The sequence below is a fragment of the Corvus kubaryi genome, unplaced genomic scaffold (assembly GCF_017639235.1).
Source record: "Corvus kubaryi isolate FWS band 111438036 unplaced genomic scaffold, C.kubaryi_AGA036_p1.0 37398, whole genome shotgun sequence".
Lineage (NCBI taxonomy): Eukaryota > Metazoa > Chordata > Aves > Passeriformes > Corvidae > Corvus > Corvus kubaryi.
Genome location: NW_024581137.1, coordinates 7622005 through 7641627, shown reverse-complemented (window position 1 = coordinate 7641627; position 19623 = coordinate 7622005). Strand labels below are relative to the sequence as shown.

General features: G+C 39.7%; 1 protein-coding gene across 3 annotated transcripts in view; it reads left to right on the top strand.

Moving 5' to 3' along the window:
• Positions 1-19623, top strand: part of TPK1 (thiamin pyrophosphokinase 1) — a 309265-nt gene that overhangs the window by 227932 nt on the left and 61710 nt on the right. For all 3 annotated transcript variants that reach the window (XM_042043467.1, XM_042043466.1, XM_042043465.1), the window contains one exon: positions 16616-16727. In XM_042043467.1, coding sequence (XP_041899401.1) covers positions 16616-16727 — 112 coding nt within the window. The remainder of the gene's footprint in view (positions 1-16615; positions 16728-19623) is intronic.

Here is a 19623-nt window from a genome sequence, read left to right as displayed (position 1 = left end):
TTGTGATTTTTAACTGGGAAAATTTTAACTGGGAGGGGTGCAACTCTATTAATAAACTACTTTAAACAAATGAAAACACTGATAATGGAACTGGATTTTTGTACCTGGGCTGATGGGTTAATTGTAACATTCAATTTAAAAATAATTAACTCAAAATTAATTAATTAAAGCACTTAATATGCAAAGACAAAGCACAAATAGGGATTTCATGTATGACAATCCCCAATAAAACTCTGCTTTAAATTCTCTAGTCTTACTTAACACAGTCAAGTCTGAAATTTCTGCTTTTTGTAAAAAATGTATTGCAGTGGGAAGCATTTCAGATTGTATTGCATTGCATTTGCAATGGGAAGCATTTCAGATATCTGAATTCTTCATTGGTTTGTTTTTTTGTTTTTTCTCTGCATGAAATCGAATTGCAAGCTTCCATTAGACTGACATAAAGCAGATAGGGGAAACAACTGCATCTCCAGTTTGGCTACGTAAAGATAACTTAGCTAAAATTGAAGATTTGTGGATTTTGGATAAAATTTAGCATGACACTTAAGGCCCAGATGTGACAACTGGAATGATGCAGTTAAACAGATATGTCTATTCATGGGCTTTTACAATGTCTTTACCAACAGACAAGGGAAGTATTTGAATGAAGAAAATGAAAACTCACTGGTTTCTGATGCCCTCTTGGGCATTTTCAGGACTTCTGGGGAGTCATAGGCTGGTGGCTGAGAGCAAACAGGTAAAATAGTTTCCTCACCAACCACTAGTGATATGACAGCAATGACTCACCTTCATCAGCAATAATGTTGTCTTGAAGTTAATGGAAAACACTCATCTCAAGAATTTATTAGTCCTTGAGGCTATAAGTTGTTGTCCTGAAACTATCCTAAGAAAGGAAAAGAAGAGAAGGAAAATTTGAGAGAAACAGGCTGCACAAATTTAGAAGACAGACCTGATTTTTTTTTCTTCCTTGTATCCCAAATAGTCAAGTTACAATCCTTTGTTATAAAGTGGAGATGAAGGCCAAGAATACTCATTATGTTAGGTACAAGGTGTTCACACTTGAGCATAGTCATAAATAATTCTTTACCAAACCTCATTGTATCTGCAGGCTAAGACAAGCACATACAAATTTATTGTCAAGACACTAACATTTCATGTTAGATGTAATCTCAGATTTGACTTCTGATGAACTTTATTTGAAAAGAAAGTACTGATAAATTAATCTCCATTAATTTCTCATATTAATTAGTTGAAATGACACAGTTGTGGGGACTTAACAAGATATATTCTTTAAATTAAGCTCAAATATCAGAAGTAATTTAGATTAGGAACATATTGTAGAATATATAGAAGCATGCAGCCCCAGCTGAATGAGAGAACATATTAGCCAACTATTTTGGCATTAACCATGCTGAAGCAAAGACACATGAACTAACCATATTAATATTATTTCTATTTAAATGTTCTTTCACAAAATGTCCATATAAAACCTCCTTGTGCATTTCACCCACTCCAGATATTCAGTAATTATCTGAACAAGTGGTCCTCAAGTAGCTAACAAGGGTATTGTGACTACTTAAAATAATTACATTGATTCAATGTATAGGTTTTATTTTGTGGATGAGTGTTTCATTAGAGTAATACCAGGTTTGAGAGGCGTTGTCTTCTGCTCACTTCTAAAAGAAATCTGGAGTGCCTGTTTTATTGTCTGTTAACAAAAACACACTATTTTCCCCATCAGTCAAGGTGAATTACATTTTAAAACATCGTATGCTTCCCTCTTTGTCTTGAGGGCATTTTAAAAATCTGATGTGCTTAATATTTCTTGCCTGTATTGACTAACCAGTATAGTCTGAAACAACGTTTGAAACTCTGCATTTGTCTCCATTTGGTTTCTTGCTAAAAAAGTCCAAAACGCCCCAGTAGAAATGGATGATTTCTCTTGAGATGATTTCTGTCTGGTTTCATCCTGCCTCTATGCTTGGCCCTGTAGCCAGAACATGTGTGGCTAATTATATATGTTCAGCCCTCCTGAAGTGCCACGTGGGGATTCTTAACTATTAACTTTTTGGAGAGACATCCATTGAAAGGTTTTGTAGTGCTGTGGTGATTGACAGCTGCCTGTTACATGTCAGTTCATGTCTTGCATCTCTTCTCTAGGGTTTTAATTTCTGTTTTAAATGGGAAAGTGCCTTTGTTTTAAATGTTTGCACTGAGTCTGGCCTGTGGCAGGAGCTGTTGGGAGCTCATTTTGGTTACCACAGTGCAAAGGCTTCCTGGTGATGGTTCCATGTCCCCAACTTTCTCTGTGGTGTAATGCAGCCAGCAGTAGCCTAGGAATGTATACAGGAGTGTTTCCCACTCTGGTAGCCTGTCAGGAATGAGTCTGACCTTTTCCCAAAACCCCCACAAGAAAACAGCCTTGAAAGTGGTTGTTTTTTACCGGGAGGGTTACATGACTCTCCTTCCAGTGAACCATTTGTAGGCTTCTCTACGGCCTGTCTCAAGTCATGGTTGTTAAGAAGCAGATTCTTAAGGATTTGCTGAGTAGGAAGAGCAGCTGGGGATAGGGGAGGGACTAAGACACCCATCATAAAAATCTTTCAAAAGAGCTTCATATCCTCAGCTTCTCATTTTTGAGAAACAGTAATCTCTGTTTGCCCTGATTCTGGAAAGGGTCCCTCTGCAAATCCTGTGTGCGAACATGAGTGTCTGCTCAAGGGCTGCTTATTTGGAGCCAGGAATATTTATTTATGCCTGTTTCAAAATCTAAGATAACACATTTAAATTGTTTAGGTATTTTTTGTAGAGATGGCGCTGTTGAAACTCAGTCGATCGAGTCAAGGTTGCAATATATTCCAGGCAGTTTTAGTTGTCTATTAATTAAAAAAAAAATAGGGTTCACGTGGTTTGGAGAGAAAGTTCTAGTTCAAAAGTTTTCTTCCTCATTAGTCATTTTCAGATCATATTGAGCTAAATGGCTTTCTGCATATGGGTTCTATGGAAAAGACTGAGAGTTGGGGTTGTTCAGCTCTCCCTGGAGAAGGCTCTGGGGAGACTTTCTTGTGGTATTTTCCATATATAAGGGGTCTTATAAGAAAAACAGAAAGAGATGTTTTACCAGGGATTGCTGTGATAGGACAAGGGATGATGGCCTAAACAGGAGGAAGGTAGGTTTAGATTTTTTCCCCCTAAATTAGATGGAAACATGAACAAATAGATAGATACATTGACAGATGTCCATGCTTGGTTCTTTTAATATAATGAAAATTGCTGTTATCATAAATAATTCTCAATGCATGAAATTTGGCTGAAATGTTCATAAGCGTACCCAAAGCTGAGGAAATTAATATACCTGTATATATTGCATTTCATTCTCCATAATGTACAATTTAAATTGAGGAGGTAAGTGTGTGATATTTGAGCATCCAAAATCAACACTAGGAAATAGACACCTAATTTTAAGAGGATACAAAGTCTCTCCTCTTAAGATTTGACAGCCATATTTTCCCCTTCTTATTCCCAAGACACTAGCTAGTTCTTTTAAAGCCAGACAAAAATACACCTTCACATTGCTTTTTGTACCATGTGTACAAAAAGATGATGTATTTTTTATTAGCAGAAAATTTCCCTCAGTCAAGGAGGATTGGGTTAGAGAACACCTAGGCCAACTTGACATCCACAAGTTCATGGACCCTGATGGGATGCATCCCCGAGAGCCGAGAGAGCTGGCAGACACTGTAACGGTCATCTTTGAAAGGCCCTGGCGATCAGAAGGGGTGCCTGAGGACTGGAAGTAAGAAAAAGTCACCTTGGTCTTCAAGAAAGAGCAAGAAGGAGGACCCACTGGAACAACTGGACAGTCAGTGATGAAGCACCTCATTTTGGAGGCCATGCCTATCCACATGGATGCAAGAAAGTGATCAGGAGTAGTCAGCATGGATTCACTATAGGGAGATTCTGCCTGACCAGCCTGGTGGCCTTCTATGATGAAACAACTACCTGGATAGATGAGGGGAGAGCAGTGGGTGTTGTCTACCTTGACTTCAGCAAGACTTTCAACTCTGTCTCTCACAGCATCCTCATAGGCAAACTCAGGAAGTGTGGGTTGAATGAGTAGACAGTGAGATCGATTAAAAACTGATTGACCAGCAGATCCCAGAGGGTTGTAATCAATGGCACAGGGTCTGTTTGGAGGCCTGTCACTTGTGGTGTCCCCAGGGTTCAGTACTGGCACAGTATTGTTAAACTTGTTTGTCAGTGACCTGGGGAGAGGGGCAGATGCTTCCTCAGCAAGTTCACTGGTGACACAAAGCTGGAAGGAGTGGCTGATACCCCTGAGGGCTGTGCAGCCCTTCAGAGGGACCTCAACAGGCTGGGCAGAGAAGAACAGTCTAAAATTAAACAAAGGCAAATGCAGGGACCTGCACCTGGGGAAGAATAACCCCCTGCACCAGTACAGTCTGGGGGCCAAACTGCTGGAAAGCAGCTCTGCAGGGAAGGACCTGTGGGTCCTGGTGGACAACAAGCTGTCCATGGGCCAGCAGTGTCCCCTTCCAAAAAGGCCAATGGTATCTGGGGTGCATTAGGAAGACCCAGCAGGTCGAGGGAGGTGATCCTGCCTCTCTAATTAGGCCTGGTGAGGCCACATCTGGAGTGCTGTGTCCAGTTCTGGGCTCCTCAGGAGAAGAGAGACATGGAGCTCTTGGACTAAGTACAGCAGAGGGGTACGAATATGATCAAGGGACTGGAGCGTCTCTTCTGAGGACAGGCTGAGGGAGCTGGGCCTGTTCAGTCTCAAGAAGAGAGGACTGAGATACCTTATCAATGTGGATAAATATCTGAAGAGAGAGTGTAAAGAGGATGGATCCAGCTCTTCTCCGTGGTGCCAAACAATAGGACAAGAGGCAAAAACCAGGAAATAAACTCTCCAACCAATTTGCTAGGTTAGAAAGCCAACATTACTTTATTAGCAGCAGTGGATGCATGGGGAATTCTCCTCAAAGAATGCATGCCCAGTAACCCAACAGAACAGGTTATATTCCTGAAACTAATACATATTCATCACATTTCCTGAATTTATGCATATATGCTAATTTTTACCCTGGACTTGTTTGGATGCGGTTCCGGATCTTCTGATGAATCTTTTCTCCTTGAGGCTATTTCAAATATGGGATCAGGTTGTAATGTGTTTCCTTTATCATTCTTTGTTCTGGCATACAGTCCTTTTTCTAAAAGCTAAGATATCTGCTAGTAAATATTGATCACTAATATAAGTAAATAAGGAAGCATTGGCTGGCACACGACCTATTAGTCACAGATGTAGAGAATTAACACAAGGCCACATTAATCTCTGGTATTTGTACTAAGCACTGTATGGTACAAAACTAAGCATTAATGACGAATTTAGGGATTATACACTATCGTGCTGAAGTTAAAAGAACTTTCCAACACCTTCCTCTGCTGCTGCATAGACTTCTTCTTAAAGAAATATAACTTGTTCAGTAACCAGCAGAAACTGATGCATGGAAAGTTCCACCAGAGTACAGTGACAAACTTCTTTACTGTTTGGATAATCAAACACTGGAACAGATTGCCCAGAGAGGTTGTGGAGTGTCCCTCACTGTGGGTATTCAAGAACTATCTGGACACAGTCCTGTGCCATGTGCTCTAGGATGACCCTGCTTGAGCAGGGAGGTTGGACCAGATGACCCACTGTGGTCCTTTCCAACCTGACCCATTCTGTGAGAAGTTCTCCTGGTCTGCAAAATTCCACAGCCTTGTGGCCGGTAATGGTTTAAGGCAAGTGTAGGGGGTTGATGCAGGCAGGATCCCAAGTACTCACCAAAGCGTCTCTCTCTCTCCCCCTTACAGGTGGGTGGGGGAGAGAAAAATATAATGAAGGGTTCATGGGTTGAGATAAGGACCGGGACAGATCATGGGCTTCCAGCAGCTTCTCACAGAAGCCACCCCTGTAGCCTCCCCCCTACCAAAACCAGGCCATGCTAAGCCAAAACAGGCAAGCAAGAGGATTATGAAATCTTTGATGTCTTGATTGCAATTCTCTCCTAGTACTAACCCAACAGCATCTCATTTCATGGATAAAGGACTAGTCATGAATTCACAAGCTTTCCAAGAGGGAAATGTAGCTAGAGAAGTTTAGGAAGGCAAGAAATCCAGTATGCAAGAGTAATGCACCTAATTCCTTAAGCAACGTTTGATTATGTATTATTTAAGTTTATTACTACTTTATATAGCTTGAAATTGATGGTTTATCTTCTAGGTTTTTCAAGTATTTGGCTATATGTTTTCCTTCTTGATTGTTTTTGTTTCTTCTTGATACTTTTGTGAGGTAAATATTTTATTCTTCTGTCTCATCAATAATGTCTAAAACAGGTTTGGCCTAGCAAATTTCTGTTTTATGGGAGTGTTCAGTTCCTTTTTCAGAAGATGCATCCTGACTTTCAATATGTGAAAGAGACTTAAAATTTTTATATACAGAAAATGCCATATGTATGAGTCAAAGGATCTGACTAGGCAGTATTACTTGTTCCAGTCTTTCTGCTTTTGTGAGGGTGAACCGTGTGTAGTTTTAACAGCAATCTGTCATTCTGTTGACCCATATTTTATGGTTTTTTGTCAATGTTTTTCATCTTGCATTATACTACTCTGTATTTGGTATATACTTGTTCTGCTGTGGTCCCCTTTTTCATGGGTTCAAGTTCTATTTTATTACCAGACAGTAAATTGAAAGAGTTTCATAGAATACAATAGAATAAGTCGGCTGTAAGGGACCCACAACAAGCACCTAGCCCAACTACCTGACCACTTCAGGGCTGACCAAAAGTTAAAGCATGGCTTTAAGGGCATTGTCCAAATGCCTCTTCAACACTGACAGGCACAGGGCATTGACCACTTCTCCAGGAAGTCTGTTCCAGGATTTCACCACCCTTTGGGTAAGGAAAATGTTTGCTAACATTAAGTCTGAACCTTCCTGCTACAGTGGGGATATTGTAACACGCATATCAAACAAGGAGACCCGTGGAAAAGAAATATATATGGACAGATTCTTGATAGATGTTTCAGAGATGTTTATTTCTCCAGCCGCATGGCCGGGGCTGTGCCGAGGAACTGTTCCAGTCACCGGACCAAGGGTCCTTCTGCCCGCGCAGGGAACACAAACCAACCAATGGGAACGAGGCTGAGCAGGGGCAGGGAAACCCCGTGTCTGTGCCCTCAGGGCCCCTCTCCCAGGGTTACATGGCAGGGGGGAGGGACCCCAACGCCTTCCCTGATGGATGCAGCTTTTAGCTGTTCCCACAGGTCCTAGCACCAGTTACCAGGCAGAAGAGCTCAGCACCTCGATCTCCACTTCCCCTCCCCAGGAAGCTGTTGGGGAGCAGTGAGGTCGCCCCTTGGCCTCCTTCGCTCCAAAGCAGACAAAACCAGAGTCCTCAAGGACATGTCTGCTGGCCCCTTTGCCAGCTTGGTGCCCTCTTTGGAATACATTCAAGTATCTTCACATCCTTCAAATTAAACTGCACATGCTACTCAAGGTGAGGCTGCACCAGCACTAAATACAGAGGTGATTATCCAATCACCTCTTTTGACCAGCTGGTGATGTTGTGTTTGATGCACTCCAGGATGAGGTTTGCCCTGCTGGCTGCCAGGGCACACACTGCTGCCTCCTGTCAAGCCTCCTGTCAGCCAGCTCCCCCAGATCCCTTTCTGCAGGGCTGCTCTCCAGCCACTCCTCTCCCAGTTTAGTCTCATATCTCCATCCCAAGTGCTGAATCCAGCATTTGCATTTGTTCAGTTTCATGCCACTGGTGATTGCCCAATGCTCCAATCTATCCAGATACCCTTGCAAAGCCTCTTGTCCCCTGAGACAGCCAACAGCACCTCCCAGTTTGGTTTCATCTGCAGACTTACTAACTGTGCCTTCAGCTCCTGTAGCCAGGTCATCAGTACAAATATTGAACAGAACTGGCCCTAAAATTAAGCCCTGAGGAACGCCACTGATCACTGGTCACCAGCCAGATGTAGCCCCACATATGGCAACCCTTTAAGCCTGGCCCTTCAGCCAGTTCTTCACCCAGTGCACCACCTACCTGCTCATGTCAGTTAGACAGCTTGTCCAGAAGGATGCTGGGGGGAACAGTATCAAAACCCATGCTAAAATCCAGCAGAACTACACCCACTACCTTCCCTTCATCCACCAGGCAGATAACCTTGTCATAGAAGGGTGTCAAATTAGACAGGACTTTCCCTTTGTGAACTCATGTTGACTGGGCTTTTGATGATTGGATTGTCTTTCAAACAATAGCACGCAGTAGGATCTTCTCCATAATTCTATTGAGGTTAGTCAAATAGATCTGTAGTTTCTTGGAGCTTCCTTCAAGCCCTACTTGTAAATCAGAACTGTTGGCTAGTGTCCAGACAGTGGGGATGTAACCAGGCTTCCAAGATCTTTGGTAGATGATTTAGAAGGGTCCTTCCATAATATCTGCTGGCTCCTTCAGTACTCCAGAATTAATCTCATCAGGCCCCATAGACTTACAAATATTCAGCTGATACTATTGGTCCCTTTACTGTGTCAGTGTCCACAAATGACCAGCACTTTTGATCCTCTGAGCCCTTCAAAGCAGATTCCCAGGGGACATTCTCCTTGAGTAGCTAAAGTTTGTTCTCTTAAAATCCAGGTTGGCAACTCTGTTGACCTTTTTCTCTCATTGCACCAAAAGTTTATTACTTAACCATTTTATGCAAAGGCTGAGTATGCTTATCGGCGTGTTGATGATTTTGAATACTCATTTGGGGATATAAGAGGTCCTCCACCTAAGTCTAAGGAAGGAAGAAGGTAAATGCCACATGAGTGTTTTGTTCTTTCATTGTCTGCTATACAATACAATTTCTTGTACTTTTTGGTATTTTAAATAAATCTTTCTTTTAGGATGCTCTCTCAGAACTGTAACTGTGATGACATATATGATGCTGGAAACATGCATTCAGCATGCAAATTCCTGTGAGAAAAGATGCCAGGCTGACTGTATTTGTTTATGGTAAGGAATCACTGTCAAATATTTAGGACTCAGGTTGTCCTACTCTGAATGATTTTAGTGTGCTTATGAATATTTCTCTGTATTCTGAGTGCCAAATCTGTCACTGATGACAGTGATGACATGGATAGATCTGTACTGAAGTGCAAGGGGACTGAAGCTTTCATTACAAAGTGGCTGTTGCAAATAAACTTCCCACCCCTGTCCAAGTGTGTTTCATAAAGGAGGAAAGGGGAGTTCTGGGCAGTACAATATTCTGTTCCCCCCCCACGTCCTCCAACAAAATAATGGATTTTTGTGAGAACTGTAATCTCCAACTGACTACTGAGCTATGCAAGAAAAAGAGAAACATGTGGGGGGGAAAAAGATGAGGAAAAAATTATATATTTGAAGGGCCAGCCTGCAGGTTTTTTTATTATATTTGTTCTTCCTGACCTGAGCAACATGTCCTTGAATTTCACAGGTGTAGAAAGAAGTCAGTCAATCAGTCATTGTAGACAGGAGCAGTCAGTCATTGCTAGCACCAGATCTGGGGCATAACATGTCTTCAAAGCCTGCTGTTATAAAGCAGAAACTATAGTCTACTGAAAGTAGATATGGTTTCTTATTGTAGGTCAATGAATATAATAACGGCAAATTATTTCTTCCTGTAGCAGAGGTCAAGAGGGAGTGCAAAATTGTCTCCACAGTTCATTTGTTGCTACATCCAGCTTCTGTCTTTCTTGCCTAGAGGTATATGAAAGTTACAGTCAGAAATGAAAGGGAGAAAAGAGCATTTGTGAGATTCCTCCACTCAATGAAAGGAATTCTGTTCATCAGTTTGTTTGCACTGAAGAAATTATAGAGGCCAGGCTTTTATGAAGCCCCTAATCCTAACATGAAACCTCCAAATATGAAGCCAGTTCTACTAAAAGAATGGTGGTATATGAGAGGATTTGTGGGCTTGTGATTTGCTGCCATTGTATAACACATAAAAAAGCAATGGCATCATAGGGATCAAGAAGTACAAGATTGAGAAGTACAGGAAACTAAAAGAAGGCGTTGACCAGCAGCCTGTTGATCATCTTCCTACTTATGCAGTACAGAAGATTTCCAAGTGAGAGTTTGAAGTAAGAGAGCTACGGAGATTTGACAGTTTGTCTGGGAAGACTCCTGGGAACAGATAAACAGATTTGAATGTTGCGTATTCTTACATAGCATAAAGGTGCCTTCCAGCAACACTCAGTGATTCAGTGCTAAGAACAAGAAATTGTTTCTTCCCACAAGTTAGGTGAATGTTACCCTGTCTTTTAAATTACATCCCACTCTTCTCTAACACCCAGGAAAATAAGAGAATATAGTCTAGATAGAAGGGATCCTATAGACTTTTCCCCTGTAGAAATGCACAAAAAAGAAAGGTCAGTGACACTAAATTTATTATGAACTGATTCATAATGAGAAAGATTATGCTGTATTTTTTATCACTTAGGAATTGCAAAGTATTAGTGCCCTTAGTAAAGGCCCCTCTAGGCTGACAATTTAACTGCAACATTGCATAATAATTATACAGGCAATATGAAATCTTCAGCAGCTTGTCTACTTTTCACTCTTATCTGCAATCTATTATACTCTGTGGTCTCATAAATGGATATAAAGAAAATGGTTCTGATTTTTTTAAGGCAACACTAAAAATGCTAATTAAACCTATAATGATGAGCCTGCTGAGGGTAGGGCATCAAATGCACAAGCTCAAGGATAAAATGTCACACTGGGCCAGTCTAAGCCTTGCTTGAATTTAGAAAAAGACCAGTGAGTTCTTGATTATTGTAGTTTCACTCTGTATTTGTGGTGTATTTTGCCCTGCTTTGTGGAAAACTGGAGAAATCTCTGTGGAATCTCATTTGCAAGTGAGAAGTCTCAACAGAATGAGTTTCTCATTTTGGTGATGTTCAGAGTAGAACAACAATTAGTATTTATGACATTTGTCAATCTTTAAGATATGTCTGTGAAAAGAAATTAAACAGATGAAACTCCCTTTAAAAGTAACTTCTGAATTCCCAGATATCTTTTTAGCTTGATAAAATGTTGTCATCCTTTTTTATGTGTGCATGTTAGCACAAAGGCTGCTGTCAGTTTTAACTGCTTGCAATGTCCTGAGGAAAATATACTTTCACTTTTTTTTTCACCTGTGGTTGGTGGGGTTTTGCCACCCATATAGACTGGACTGCAGAAGATAGAGCATTGTTTCACAGGCACATGCTGCAACAAGTGATGGGCGAACAAGGGATTCACACCGTGTGCTCAGTAAAACATGTCCTTGCTATTACATGAGTAGTGTACTCTAAGGACAGTTTTTGCTAGGACTGTAGTAGATGTTCATGTGTGAATGTGTGAAATTCTGGAATCATTTGCTCTCTGTGGATAATTTGTACATTAGATATACAGTAGCGACCATTTAAATGTATAACCTTAGGGTATAGTAACTCTTTCCGGTTTACTGGCACATCTCCACAGAGATTTGCTTCTGTACCCTTATCCTAAATTGGTTTGAAACAGATGTGTTCATTAATTGGGTCTAATAATGATTAAAATATATTCTGTCTTTCCTGCCTGGGATTTTATTCACTATAAAGTCATTTTTTTATTAAGGGCTCCTCTTGAAGGGTAGCCTTGGCAGGGCTCTGTCTTGCAAATAACTGATACACTAAAGTCTATCCATTTCAAACAGGAACAATACAAACTTTGATAGTGGGGATCGGCAGGATTGGGTCCAACAGTTTTCAATATTATTTTGAAGTATAATGAATTTGCTGTTTTTCTCTATTTGTTTAAGCAGTCATTGATATGACATATGAGAGCTTATAGATTTCCGAGTTTTTGCTGGAAATGTGGATACTTTTATTTTCAACAGCAACAAGAAGCCTGGTTGGCTCAGGAAATGTTCTCTGAATAGCATTCACATAATAGCAACTTGGCACTGTGTGTATTTGTGTGAAAAGACAATTGATGATATTTGAAGGTTATAACAAAATGGCTCTTCTTGAGTACATCTTTTAGAAAAATTGGCTGTGTTTATCTTGCTCAAAATCTCAGCCTCACAGCTTTTATTATCGTTAAGTCAAGCTCTTACACAACTAATGATTAGTGGAAATATTTCTGGAACTTTGTTTTTATTTCATTGACAGTCATGATATTTGATTTTAAACATAAATGTTCTCAGCTTTGTTTCATCCTTGTTCCTTTTCTCTTCCTCCCCTCTGCTGCAGTCCTTGGTGATTGTGTTAATTTCCACCCATTCCCCAAGTCTTTTATCTGTATCTATACCATTTTCTGCACCCAGGTGTTTATGTACTAAAACAGATTGTGGTTTTTGCCTTTTCCCTGGGTAACACTATGACATCTGTATTTAGTTTTTTGCTGCTGTCGTTGCTTTCAAGTGTGTGCTGCCATCTATGGAGTAATCATAGAAATAAAGCTGATATAAAAAAGGTGTTTTATCAGAAGATCATGGCAAACAAGATCTAGCTAGTGGAGGAGGTATCATAGAGCAGTTGGTCAGATCTCAAGAAATCTGTTTCTCTGTAGTCCCAGATCTCACAGCAAGCACGGGTGAGAGTATACCTTTTAGAAAATCAGTGATTTCTAGTAATTAAATTATTCAGTTGATTTCTTTATATTGGACAAATTATCAGGGTAGCCTAAAAATCAGAGTAAGTTGGTTTCTTCCTCTAATCTGGTAACTCATTCCTTTTCCTTCCCCATTACCTTTCACATCTTAGTTCTTCAGCAGTTTCCAAGATCTGTTTACTATATCTTTCTTAATTTGTTTTTCAAAGCTTAATTTTAATTCTTTATTCTTTCCCTGCATCTTGTTAACTGACTTTATGCTTCTCCACAGTGTTCAGTTTCAGCCTGACAAGTACCAGGTTTCCCTCCTTCAGATCCCTTCAGAATGCATTACTGAAGATTAGTCCCCATTCTGTCTCTCTTTCATAAAATTTTGGTGCTTGATATCTATTTTAGAGTGTACATTTCCTGCAACACATCTATTCAAAATGGTCTGAAAAGCACTTGGAGATGTAATTTTCTCTGTACTGGGGTATCCATGCACGCAGAGAAGCTATCACTTTTGTCTTGATGCTGTTCATGTGCTTTCAGCTTGCAGATTTTTGGCTAAGGATTTTAGCGTCTCACAACCTTGAGTGGGGTTAGGTATATGAGTTCCTGGCAGTCAGACTTCTATTCATTTCAGTTAGATGTGGCAAATCACAACTGTGTCTTTAGATCTTTCCTCAGCAAAAAGAGTGTTGGAGTGGGGGTGTATTTAACCACTACTTCTTAAATACTTTCTTATAACACAGGATATTAGAATCAAAAGGAAAAGTTTAACCTATGTGGATAAAGCATTCTTAAAAATATCTTCTGACATTTTCTTCTTATTGCTGAACTCAAAAATTGATCTTACTTCCCAGCATCAAAGACAAAATGAAGGAAAAAAAAATCAATGCTGAAGATTGATCAATGTTTTTCAAAACTGACTTAATAAGATAAAAATCAATGCAGTTGTATTATTTGCCATTCTTTCATCACCAGGAACATTCAAACATGGTAATATTTGATTCTTAAGTTAAATGTGAAAATATTTCAGTTACCTCCTACAGAGGCAAAAAAATATAAGGAGGGATTTATTTAGTCAAAGTTCAGTTTTCTTTTTAAACCTAGTTTTGGAAATTTGAGTTCTGCGGAAACTGAAAACAGTTTGATATTTTAAGCGACAGTACATATTTGTTCCTTTAATCACACAGACTTAAAGAGAAGAAATTGTTACTTGTATTTTGCAAATTACAAGCTCTGATCCTCCCTTCTTCCTGCAAATACCAGTTCGATCTTGCTTCTTTGAGAGATCTGTACTCAAAAAATTGGAGATAAGCTTGAGAACTGAATTTCCCTCGTGGCGGGTTCACAGTGCTTTGAATTTAGAGCTTTACTGTACAGATGCATTGGCTGGTTAACCTTTTTTGGCAAAAATGAGTGGGTTAGTTGTAATTTGTTTGGTTCTTTCCCAACATTCATTTCCCTTTTCTGCTCCCACTATCCCCAGTAATATTAAGATCCCTTATTAATTTATTTAAAGAAAAGCCTTAAAAGCTGACTTCTGTTATTTTATTGAACCAATCCCTAAAACACAAGTTTGGCCTGACAGTTGAGAGGGTTTTTTTTTAAAAAATAATTTGCATTTCAATATTCCTGTTCACCTGCTGCCTTGGGTTTAGCTCTTTGGGCTCCCAATTTGAAATTTCTTTTAACAGCTGAGTGCTAGGAAATGTCCTTTTAGGGAAGAAAGTCACTTGTTCTCACATAATCATTGGAACGTGTGAACTGGGATTTTAGGGAGGTACTAGACATTGAAAGACTCCCGATAAAATCCTAGATATTGGTGAGCCTCTGGTATTGGCATCTTTTGTTTTAAAGATTTATTTCATGAGCACAGGAAGACAGCTTCCTGCATAAATTTCTACTGAATTGATTCCCTATCTGCAAGCTGGGCCAGAATGTCATAAAATAGAAAATGCAAACCTGATAGTAGTTAGACACAGACTTTGAGAATGTGGAACCTGAGGTTCTCTGTGGGGCCAGCTACTTTCTCATCTGATTTTCACATTCCTTTACTAATTGATTAATATGGTGAGTTTGCTCCTCTCTGCAGTAGCTCTGAGCAGCAATATGTACATTCATTGGGATCAGACAGTCCCACCCCTTCACCTCTCCTTCATCATCAGCTTCATTATTGACAATATCTGTAATTGCATCATGAGAGAGCTGCACTTTTAGCTCTCCTCTTCCTTTCCTCCTCCCTCCATGCTGCGAGAGAGAAGTGGCACGGCATATTGCATAGCTAAAAGCTTATCAAGCCTGAATTTGTTACACCTCTGAATTTGGCAGACAAGCATTCACAACCACTACAGATATACATGGCTCATCACCACGTGAAGCTGGACACCCTGAGAAGACAGATAATATTGTATTGGTTTTCTTGTTGCTCTGCAAACAATCAAATAGGCTTAAGCTATGCAATCTGATATTCCCTAATTGACAGCTTTTCCAAGGTTCATTTGTTAACTGAGAGCATGACATGTATTGAAGTTGTTTCTTCATAATGCATTTGGCATTAACTGGAGAGGCTGTTGAATGCCTCAGACATCAACGTCTCAGCAATAAGATATTTTGCCTACAGTTTTGACTTTCTAACTAGTGACTTTGTATTTGCAAGAGAGTGTGAAATGAGCATATGACAGGACAGGGTAGGAGAAAAAAGCTTAAATGCATTCTTCGAAGAAAATTTGTGAGACAGTGTTTTTGCTGCTTGGGACATTTACTTGGGTTTTATGGTTCAACTGTCCTTTATTTCTTTTGTTATAAAATCTTGGTTTCTTGCTTAACAAAGTATTCACTGAGTAGTCATAGGGTTTCAGAGTCCTTTGATTTTGGTATATTTATAAATAGGCATATCTGATTTTATTTATAATGATGAAGAATTTGTGTGTAAAAGACATGTGCAAGAGTTTTGCTTGCCTGCATCCACAAGAGAATAAAATGAAAAAAAATCCTCTATTTCGAAGAATCTTAAGCTTCTCTCACATGAAGCCCAGGTTTATTTGAAGGAATAAATTATCTGTGTAGAAGAGACCAGAGGATGATTTCTCCACTGAATTTGTCACTACTTTGCATTTGCTGCTTTCTTGTCACTAGTTTCCATAAACACTTTCTTAGTTTCTTAGAACGCAGATTGTGCCAGAACTGTAACACTCAGCACTTTTTTTCATTCTGTTAAAGATTTCCTCTATCTACTCTTCCTTGTAACTCTTCATATGATGTTCACACAGAGTCTATAAGTGCTGATTAAGAGACTTATCACAAATATGTCATCATTAATAGCTGTTGCATCCCATGAACTTGTTAGTTACTGGATAAATTTATCTTGGATGTAAAAATATGTTTTACTTTCAGTTTTTGTCATTCCTTAGTGTAAGCATGTTACTCTAAATATTTAGGTTAATTTCTCTAGTACCTAGTTAAGTTTCTGCATGGATTCCTCCTTCTGGGAAGAGTACATGCCTGGAGAAGTACATGAATTTTTACAGATGATGTCAAAATAATTGAGGCGCTTCAGTGGCACTTTAACTAGCACTGTTTAGGAAGTGAAACACAGCTGTTTGGATGAGGGAAAAATGAGTGAATGGATCAGGATGCTTTCATTTCACAGGAATAAAGAGCCTAGCTTTGGCAGAACGGCCTATTCAAATAATGCCAGGGAAGAATGAGCAAAGCTAGATACTGCATAGAAAAGCCCAGAAACAAACTTTTGAAAGCCCTAAAGTCTGGAACCTAAGCACACATCTCTCCTCCTTCTGTAAACATCAATGGCCTGACTTCCTGCTGCAACCAAATATCCCTGAGCCCTTGGGGGACATTCTGCACCTGTCTCCAAGTGCCTTCTCTTTTATTTGCAAGGTCTGAGATCAAAAGCATCTGGGTGCCTGGCAATAACTGACTCCAGAAACACTTCTGTCTTGCAGGGCAAGCACAAGCTGCATGTGGACACAGGACTGGAGGGCTCCTGGTGTGGCCTCATCCCCATTGGGAACCCCTGCGAGAATGTGACCACGACAGGACTTAAGTGGAACCTCAGTAAGTGAGACAGCTCTGGGATGCTGGGTTTGACATGGTCCTGACCCTACATTTAGAGCAGCTTCACCAGTGATGAAGGGCCTTACAAGTTTGAAGGTGAAGCATGGCATTGAATACTGGCCAGGCCATTTTTTTCCTAGAAATGAAGGGGTTTTCGCATGAAAGCAAGAGAAATATGTTTAAACCTGAGATATCACAGGCAGAAACACATTTTCCATTTGGGAGTCATTGTGCTCTTCAAACAGAACATTTGTTGAGGTCATGATACATTACCATCTTGATACATTGCCCTCCAGGGAGAAGAAGCCATGAGTGTCTAAACTCCTGCTTATAAGCCATAAAGTTACAACAGACAAATAATAATGTGATACAGATTATTAAAACTGCCTCACTTCACCTGAACTGCTTCATTTATATTGTCTGTTTCTCAACCCTGAATGAATAGATCCTTTTTCTTACTTTAAAGTGGAAAAGAGTGCATTTGATCTAGAACCAGGGACATTTATCTGTAGAGAAAGGAGGTTTCATGACCAAAAAAAACTTGAAACAACCTTCATCCTCGTGCCTCTTTCTCTCCCACACTGAGTCATTTGGGATGTATTTGCACAGGAAAGTAACGGGATATTTTCAATGAAGAAAAACTTAAGTGGGAGCAAAGCAGTAATTGAGAGGCTCTAGTCTCACTCCGATGGACATGTCCAGGCTTTAGAGCCATTCCATGCAGAAAGGGCATGCTGTTCTCACAGTTCACAGTACAGTGCTTTCACTGGTGAGGAATTGATCTGAGATTGACCCACTGTGTCAGCCAGCAGAACATCTGCTGGTTCCACTGAGAGTTTGAGCAATAAAGGTGGTGGTATGCATTAGTAGCTCATTAATGATAAAAGGTATAAATATGGCATTAGTTTTGGATTTTGGGGATTTGCCATAGGAAGAGCTGTCTGGCTAGCAATGTTTCTGTCCTTTTAAACTGGATTGGAAGAGCTGAATGTATTGTGTAATAGATATTCCCTTAATTTGAAAAAGAGTCAGATATTTTCATTTGTACGTATAAATACAGTTGACAAATAAGATACTGAATTTTCATCTGCTCATCTGCTGTTGTCCATCGAGTTCTGTGGCCCATTGCACTGAGGTACTGATTTCTCAGAAAACATTCTGTCCTTCAGAATGAGGTGCAAGAAGCTCAAGTCAGCCTCATGTAAATGAAGGAAGCATCTCTGAATCCTGTGTCGTATTGCAAAAGGCTACTGTGTGGGTCAAAATGTGGTAGATGCAATGAGGTTGCAGCCCTTTCTTCTGGTTTTTATTATTAGTTGAAAAAGCTGTTTTTCAGATACAACAGAATTTTCTTCAGTTTAATTCCATAGATTTTGTCAGGTTTACAAGGTGCTCATTAGGAAGTTGGTTTTAAAGATGGTCTGTCTGCTCTCACAAATCACATTACTTTGTTACTGCTAAATTATGATTGCCTTATCTGCTAAAGCTAAAGGGATTGCTAGTCAGCTGTGCCAGCTGGAGGAGGATGCAGGGGGGAGATGCAATGGGAACAAATACTTTTTTTTTTCTCTAGGGTTGGGTTAAGATATCAGTTTCTTAAATGGTGATCATAACTAGATATGGACCTAGGGGAATTTTTATTAAGCTTCATTTCATCTTCTTTTTATCTTTTTCTGGGGGACAAAAAAAGTAATTATGTGACTGTTTCCTGCTTGTTTCATCTGAACACCATCATCTCTGCTTCTCCCTGCCCTTGTTCTCATTTTCCAGTAGGAAAGAGACCAGACCTTTACAGTGTTTTCCTTAGTGATGTGCATATTGCATCCCATTACAGGCTGTGTATTCAGTCTCAGTTTCTCCCAGGTTGAAGTTCTTTCATTTATTTCTTCATGTTAATCACAGATATATCTGCAAAACCAAAAAAATGATCTGGTCTTCCTTGAAGAGGTTCAATCTATCTGAGACATCAAGGTCATCACAACCTGAAACTGCTCTCTTGCCCAAGTGACCAGAGCTAACCTTTTCACTCATCCAAATCCAGAATAACCTTTGAACAAATTTATTGTTCAGACACTGATTGAAAAATTAAAGTGCAGTTACATTCCCCAGAAGGGAAGCCAATAGCTCCAACACAGCATGTGGTTAGTTGTGACTTGGTTGGATTTTTTCCCTAATCAATAGGACCTACATTCTGATAGCTTAAGTTTGGTACTAGCTTCTGTTGTGTTAATGCACTTTTGTGCTGCCTGTAGTTTTGCAGTTACTTTAAAAAATATTAATCCTCCTGTGAATTGGGATGGAGAAGCAAAGGCTTCTCAGCAACTGGGGAGAAGTAGAATAATGAGAATAGATACTGAAGTGTGATATGGACATCAGCCTTGCTGCTGATGGCTGGCAGTGGCAGAGCTTTACCTGTTCATTCGTTAACAGCAATCTGAGCACACACCTTTGTAAACCTCAGTAAATAATTTTTTGTGGCTATAAATTCATTTTTATGTGTAAATCATAAAAGAAATGGAATTTTTAAGCCAAACATGACATGAAAGTCCTGTTCGCTCAGTTTGTTATGGAATTAATTGGATGTGACCTAACAAGTTGGGTTTTAAAAAGTAATTTTTGAGCCCTCAGAATATTTAGGTAACTGGGCAGTAAACTAATTTCAGAATTTTACTTCAAACAGTGATATATTAGATGGTAGGGGAGCCCTCATTTTTGCAAACAGTAATTTCCAGGAAATCAAAATTCAAATAACACTGCAGTACAAAAAAGAGCTGGCTTTGCATCAAGGTTTTTAATGTTTAACACCAATTTCTGTCTGAGCACATCTGAGATTGCTCTGCCAATTAAAATTTGTAAAACCTTCAAGAGGTAGTCAAACGTTATCTGTGTCCAGTCT